This window comes from Lactuca serriola, chromosome 6 (assembly GCF_051521515.1).
Source record: "Lactuca serriola cultivar US96UC23 chromosome 6, Lser_US96UC23_V15, whole genome shotgun sequence".
NCBI lineage: Eukaryota > Viridiplantae > Streptophyta > Magnoliopsida > Asterales > Asteraceae > Lactuca > Lactuca serriola.
In genome coordinates this window covers 16,999,409-17,006,801 of record NC_136413.1, presented here as the reverse complement: position 1 = coordinate 17,006,801, position 7,393 = coordinate 16,999,409, and the positions used below count along the sequence as shown (strand labels likewise).

The following is a 7,393-nucleotide window of genomic DNA, read 5'->3' as shown; positions in this document are numbered from 1 at the left end:
TATAATTTTTTGGGTGTCATAACAGTATGTTTCTTTATTTCATTTTCTTTAATAAAATTTATAAATATTTGATTTTTCATTACCATTTTTATTTATCAATGTTATTTTTTTTCTTTTTACCTGTGGTTTTCATAATTATAACTCAGTACATAAATAATTTCAATCTTTCTAATCATAGCTAATTATTTCCCACATGACCATCAATGATCAATGTCATATGGGCTTTTTTTTTCATATTTTATTGAGTTTCCAACAATGACATGCGGACATCTCACATTCAAGTACTTAAAATCTATTAAAAAAAGTAACTACAAGTTAATAAGTCTGTTGTGAAAGTTTGGGTGTGTACGAAACAGTTTGGTTCGGATATCCAAAACCGAACCATAACCATTACAATCGATTAATGCATTTAAATAGTTGTTGGGTATTACTTAATATTGATTTTGGATGACAGTTTTACTCAAATAATGGTTTGGTTAATGGTTAGTGTTAGTTAATCATAATGGTCCAAAATGAATAGAAATAAAAATAATGTTGTAAAAAGTGAAAAATAAAATTGCTATAACAAGCGAAAAATCAGAATGTAAGTTGCTATAAAAATACAAAAAACTGAAATCTTGTTACTTTTTGTTAAATATTATAATGGCAATTTCTACATTTTTAGCATCTCTTTGTCATTTCCTAGGTGTTCCCCGCGAAAATATTATTTCTGAGTGAAAAATGACATTTTCGCTTGTGTTCCCCTCAATTTTCCACATTATATTACAACAAAGAATCATTACGTTTAAAGTAAAATTAAACAAAACTATGAACTTGGATCAATACCAAGTATGAACTTTGAACCCAAATCTATTGAGTAAATTACACGAATGGTCCCTATGGTTTAGGATAATTTACGCGTTTGGTCCCTAACTTATTTTTTTAACTCGGAAGGTCCCTACTGTTTGTTTTTGTTACGCGTTTGGTCCTTGTTTTACCTAAAAACCCTATTTTCCCTTGATTTGTTAATTTATTTAAATAAACACACCACCAACCTCATCCCCTCACCTTACCTTTCCTACCCTACTATTTTTCTATATTTAAATAATAGTATTTTTAGGAAAGATAAGGACCAAGAGCGTAACAAAAGCAAACAGTAGGGACCAATGGTGTAACAAAAACAAACAATAGGGACTTTCCGAGTTAAAAAAATAAGTTAAGGACCAAACGCGCAAATTACCCCAAACCATAAGGACCATTCATGTAATTTACTCAAATCTATTTTTGTGATTGGGCTTGAGAGTTTAGCGTTGGAATTAGGTTTGAGAGCATTTTGAAGTTGCATTTTTTAAGTTAAAATATGAAAACAAGGTTTTATACGTTAAAAAAAATACAGGACCTTCAATTTCACAAAGGTCATTGAGAATACCTATGCAAATTTAAAAAAATGACAACTTTTTACTAGTATTTTTGAAGGGATTATGCTAGTTTCTCAGAACCCGTTTGAAATTGATGGCTATTTCCGAAAAATATTATATTTCTAATTAAATTTTCTGGAGAATGCATAGAATAATTTTATCAAAATTGTCTATTTCTTTAATAATTTAATAATTGTCGTTATTTAGTGAAAGTAGACACGGCGGCGGAGAAACACACAAAATCGAGTTAATCGACTAGCACTACCTCACAGCTTCTTCCTCTACCAGTCGTCGCGGCCCTTCTCTGCACTACTCCCTCATCTTCATCTAATCGAGCGTTAACCTCTTTCAAGAACTCAAAATCACCACCTCATCAAGGTTAATTTAATCTTCCACTGTCGAAATTTCTCATTACACTTTGATCGATTCTAGTAAATATGGATTATGTATTAGATTGCTCGACTGTTTACATATGAATACGATTTCTTGATCAACGTACTCAAATGTCATCGCAAGAGTTCCTGTTTTACTATTTCTGCTCCATTAGAGCACTATTTGTTCTAATAATTGTCCACCGTCATGTCACCTGTTAAATATCAGGGTATCTATGTCAATTGTCAAGCCAAGGCTTCCTTCGATAGTGTTTAGTAATTTTATACCAGTCGAAATTGGGAATTTTAGCTTTTGAAAATTGTAAATAAGTTCATTTCAATATTCAGTTTGTAAAATTGATTGCAAATCCATGAAGCAGATAGAGAAAATGACGACATCTAAAGATGCTTTTATGGTGTTTTACTTTCATTAAAATTCAACTATGATATGATTATTGTAAACTACTTTTGAATGGTTCTAGTAGTTCTAGATTCATCTATATCCTCAAAGCTAAGTTTGTGTTGTATTGATATTATGTTTTGTGATCTAGGATCCATGGGCAGTGTGAATGAAGGAAAGCTTAGGTTCTGTATAGACAGAGGAGGCACATTCACTGATGTCTATGCTGAAATACCTGGTCAACCTGAAGGCAAAGCAATGAAGTTGTTGTCTGTTGATCCATCTAACTATGAAGATGCTCCAGTTGAAGGAATCAGGAGGATTTTGGAAGAATTTACAGGGAATAAAATCCCCAGGACTTCAAAAGTCCCTACTGACAACATTGAGTGGATTCGAATGGGAACTACTGTTGCAACAAATGCACTTTTGGAGAGAAAAGGAGAAAGAATTGCATTGTGTGTGACCAAAGGATTTAGGGATCTACTCCAAATTGGTAACCAGGCTCGCCCAAATATCTTTGATCTTACTGTTTCAAAACCTTCTAATCTATATGAAGAGGTTATAGAAGTTGATGAAAGAATCCAACTTGTTCTTGAGAATGAAAAAGAGTCTGGATCGAATGTAGTCACAGGTATTTCAGGTGAGCAGGTTAGAATCGTGAAGCCTGTTGATGAAGCAACTTTGAGGCCTTTACTTAATGGTCTTTTAGAAAAGGGAATCAATTGTTTAGCAGTTGTCTTGATGCATTCTTACACATACCCACATCATGAACTTGCTGTGAACAAATTAGCTGTAAGCATGGGATTCAAACATGTTTCTTTATCTTCTTCTTTGACTCCAATGGTTCGAGCTGTTCCTAGAGGTTTAACAGCTAGTGTAGATGCATATCTGACTCCAGTTATCAAAGAGTATTTATCAGGTTTCATTTCTAAATTCGATGATGATTTAGGAAAAGTGAATGTTCTCTTTATGCAATCAGATGGTGGTCTTGCACCGGAAAGTCGATTCTCCGGCCACAAAGCGGTTTTATCCGGTCCAGCTGGCGGTGTTGTTGGCTACTCTCAGACACTTTTTGGGCTTGAGACGAAAAAGCCCCTCATTGGATTTGACATGGGTGGGACCTCTACTGATGTGAGCAGATATGCTGGAAGCTATGAACAAGTTCTTGAAACACAGATAGCCGGAGCTATAATCCAAGCACCACAGCTCGACATCAACACTGTGGCGGCTGGTGGTGGTTCTAAGTTGAAGTTTCAGTTTGGAGCTTTCCGGGTCGGCCCAGAATCCGTGGGTGCACATCCGGGCCCCGTTTGTTATCGAAAAGGAGGTGAGCTGTCAGTTACAGATGCTAATCTTGTTTTAGGCTATGTAATTCCCGATTACTTCCCATCAATCTTTGGGCCTAATGAAGATCAGCCTTTAGATATCAACAAAACCAGAGAAGAATTCGAAAAACTTGCAAAGAAAATTAATCTTTATAGAAAAAATCAAGATCCATTATCAAAAGAGATGACAGTTGAAGAGATCGCACAAGGGTTTATAAATGTTGCTAATGAGACAATGTGTCGCCCAATTCGACAACTAACAGAAATGAAAGGACATGAAACGAAAAATCATGCTCTTGCTTGTTTTGGAGGTGCGGGCCCACAACACGCATGTGCCATTGCACGTTCTTTAGGTATGAATGAAGTTTTGGTACATAAATTCTGTGGGATTTTGAGTGCATATGGAATGGGATTAGCAGATGTTATTGAAGAAGCACAAGAGCCGTATTCTGCAGCTTATAGTCATGAATCTGTTCTAGAAGCTTCACGTAGAGAAACTTTGTTGCTGCAACAGGTGAAACAGAAGCTTAAAGATCAAGGATTTGGAGAAAGTAGTATCACAACAGAATCTTACTTAAATTTGAGGTATGAAGGGACTGATACTGCTATAATGGTGAAAGGGAAGTCAGGAAGTGATTATGCTGTTGAATTTGTCAAACTATTCCAGCAGGAATACGGATTTAAACTTGAAAACAGAAACATTCTAATATGTGATGTTAGGGTTCGTGGGATTGGAGTGACAAACATTTTAAAGCCACGAACACAAGAAAATTCCATCACTACCCCTAAATCTCAAGGTGAATACAAGGTCTTTTTCGGAAATAAATGGCATGATACGCCTCTGTTCAAGCTTGAAACTTTAGGATCTGGCCATGTCATTCCGGGTCCCGCAATTATCATGAATGGAAACAGCACTGTGATAGTTGAACCCAATTGTAAATCCATAATCACCAAATATGGAAACATAAAGATTGAGCTAGAGTCAATTTCGGTCAATGTCAAAGTATCTGAAAAAGTTGTTGATGTCGTCCAGCTTTCTATCTTTAACCATAGATTCATGGGTATAGCTGAACAGATGGGGCGTACGTTACAAAGAACTTCAATTTCAACAAATATAAAAGAAAGATTAGATTTTTCATGTGCCCTTTTTGACCCTGATGGAGGTTTAGTTGCTAATGCTCCTCATGTCCCCGTTCATTTAGGAGCCATGTCTAGCACTGTTCAATGGCAGTTAAATTATTGGGGAGAAAACTTACATGAAGGAGATGTTCTTGTTACAAATCATCCGTGTTCTGGTGGGAGTCATTTACCTGATATTACGGTTATAACCCCGGTTTTTGATGAAAAAAAGTTGGTTTTCTTTGTTGCTAGTCGAGGGCATCACGCGGAAATAGGTGGAATCACTCCCGGAAGTATGCCGCCTTTTTCAAAATCTATACACGAGGAAGGAGCTGCTATAAAAGCATTCAAACTAGTCGAAAAGGGAATCTTTCAAGAAGAAGGAATCACAAAGCTTCTTCAATTCCCGAGTTCGGAGGAATCATCGGGCTACAAGATTCCAGGGACTAGAAGGATTCAAGATAATTTATCAGATCTTCATGCACAAGTAGCTGCAAATCAAAGAGGAATTGTTCTTATCAAAGAGCTTATCGACCACTACGGGTTAAAAACAGTTCAAGCTTACATGGTTTACGTTCAATTAAACGCGGAAGAAGCGGTAAGAGAAATGCTAAAGTCAATTCCGGGGAAACTCCAATTCCATTCCGATGATTCCAATTCTACCGATTCAATCGTAATCCAAGAAGAAGATTACATGGACGACGGTTCTACGATCCGATTAAAACTCACAATCGATTCGAAAAAAGGCGAAGCTTTTTTCGATTTTTCCGGAACTACCCCTGAAGTGTACGGGAACTGGAACTCTCCGGAAGCCGTGACAAAAGCTGCGGTTATTTACTGTCTTAGGTGTTTGGTAGACATTGATATTCCATTAAACCAAGGATGTTTGGCTCCTGTGACAATCTTTATACCTTCGGGATCCTTTCTCTCTCCTAGTGATAAAGCTGCTGTTGTTGGAGGCAATGTTTTGACATCACAGAGGATTACAGATGTCGTTTTCATGGCGTTTCAAGCTTGCGCGTGCTCACAAGGCTGCATGAATAATTTGACTTTTGGTGATGACACTTTTGGGTATTATGAAACGATTGCGGGTGGAAGTGGGGCGGGGCCCACGTGGGAGGGGACGAGTGGGGTCCAGTGTCATATGACGAATACGAGGATGACGGATCCGGAGATATTTGAGCAGAGGTATCCGGTTGTTTTGCATAGGTTTGGGTTGAGAGAGGGGAGTGGTGGTGGTGGGGTGTGGAGAGGTGGTGATGGGGTGGTTAGGGAGATTGAGTTCAGGCGGGGGGTGGTGGTGAGTGTGCTGTCTGAGAGGCGGGTGCATGCGCCCAGGGGGTTGAAGGGCGGAATGGATGGGGCGCGTGGGGTTAATTATCTTGTGAAGAAAGATAAACGGGTGGTGAATCTTGGAGGTAAAAATACGGTTGAGGTTGAAGCTGGTGAAATTCTTCAGATTTTTACTCCTGGTGGAGGTGGATGGGGTTCTCTTTGATTTCATATTATGCTTATTATGATGGAGAAAGATAAAAATTCAAATTTGGTAATAAAGTTCTGACATTGTAGTTTTTTAAATGGATTCCCCCTTTCTTTAATGTTATTATGAACTTTTGATGGTCATTAAAATGACTATATGCTGTGAAGTCAAATGCATAAAGATGACCATATTTTCATCTTCTATCAGATTATCAAATTCGATAAAAATACTTCATAAATGTGTATTGAAGCATTTTCTAACAAAAGCGAGTCCGTAAGGTCTTAATAAGATGCTATATCTATGAATTCACTTTCTGTCATATTCACTCAACTACCTTTAATATGGCTCGCGAATGATAATAGAAACTAATTTATGACATATCAACTCAATTGCCATATTTATGGCTCACCACACATTATCAATTTCATGAATTGTGCATTATAAATTGAACAATATGAAATACAAAATCCCGTTTCTTATATCTAAATTTCTTCTTTGTTTGTCATATTTTCATTTTAGTACTTTTTCTTCGGGTGGTTCCAACGGAAGGAGAGGAAAATTGTTGACATCAAAGATCTTTTAGGCTGGAGGGAGTGGTGTCGCGATCCCTCATGAAACCGCAGTGATACATAGGCGCCACCTCACTCATTACCACTTGAAGCGCATCCCCTGTCAAATTTGATGTGTCAATCGATAGCACTCTTAGGTCGTTGTCCCTTTGTTTCCGACTATCTCTATCCATAGCAAGTTGCAAAAATTTATCCATTCTATCTTTTATGCCTTGCATATTATCACCCATTTCTTTCATGTCATTCGATTCCCACGCAACGGGTAGCCCCCGAACAGTTCGGTCATCAGCTATTCAACCTCTAAAGGACAATCCAATATCCCTGAAGACTTAGGAAACCTCTTCCTAAGAGCAAGAGAGACAAATGATCGGGTAGCCCTCGAGTCAAATAACACTTGTACTGGAATGTCGTTCACATGGAACGATCCTAAACAAAGCACATAAACATAGCACATAAATATCATAAACAACATATAATAAGAGTTAGGGAGAAGAAAACATACCCGTCACCACATCCGGTACAGCACGCGCCTCCTCGGCGGTCAGCTGGAAGGCTCGGCTCCTCACCACTGGAGCCTCTGTCCTGCCCTCTCAGCCATCCGTGATCCGTAGGGTCGCTAGAGCTGGTGCCGCCACTAGCGCTCCTGATGTCAGTCGAGGGCAGTTGACTTTTTATGGTCCCTCTTATTATAATGAAAGAAAATCAGATCTGACGCCTGAATGATAGGGGTAG

General features: G+C 38.0%; 1 protein-coding gene across 1 annotated transcript; it reads left to right on the top strand.

Annotated features, from left to right (window-relative positions):
* Nucleotides 1-1,607: 1,607 nt before the first annotated feature.
* On the top strand, nucleotides 1,608-6,293 carry OXP1 (oxoprolinase 1). Its single transcript, XM_079004315.1, has 2 exons — nucleotides 1,608-1,775; nucleotides 2,320-6,293. Exon 2 carries the CDS (start codon nucleotides 2,325-2,327, stop codon nucleotides 6,108-6,110), a length of 3,786 nt encoding a protein of 1,261 aa, XP_078860441.1. The 5' UTR covers nucleotides 1,608-1,775; nucleotides 2,320-2,324; the 3' UTR covers nucleotides 6,111-6,293.
* The last annotated feature ends 1,100 nt before the right edge of the window (nucleotides 6,294-7,393 follow it).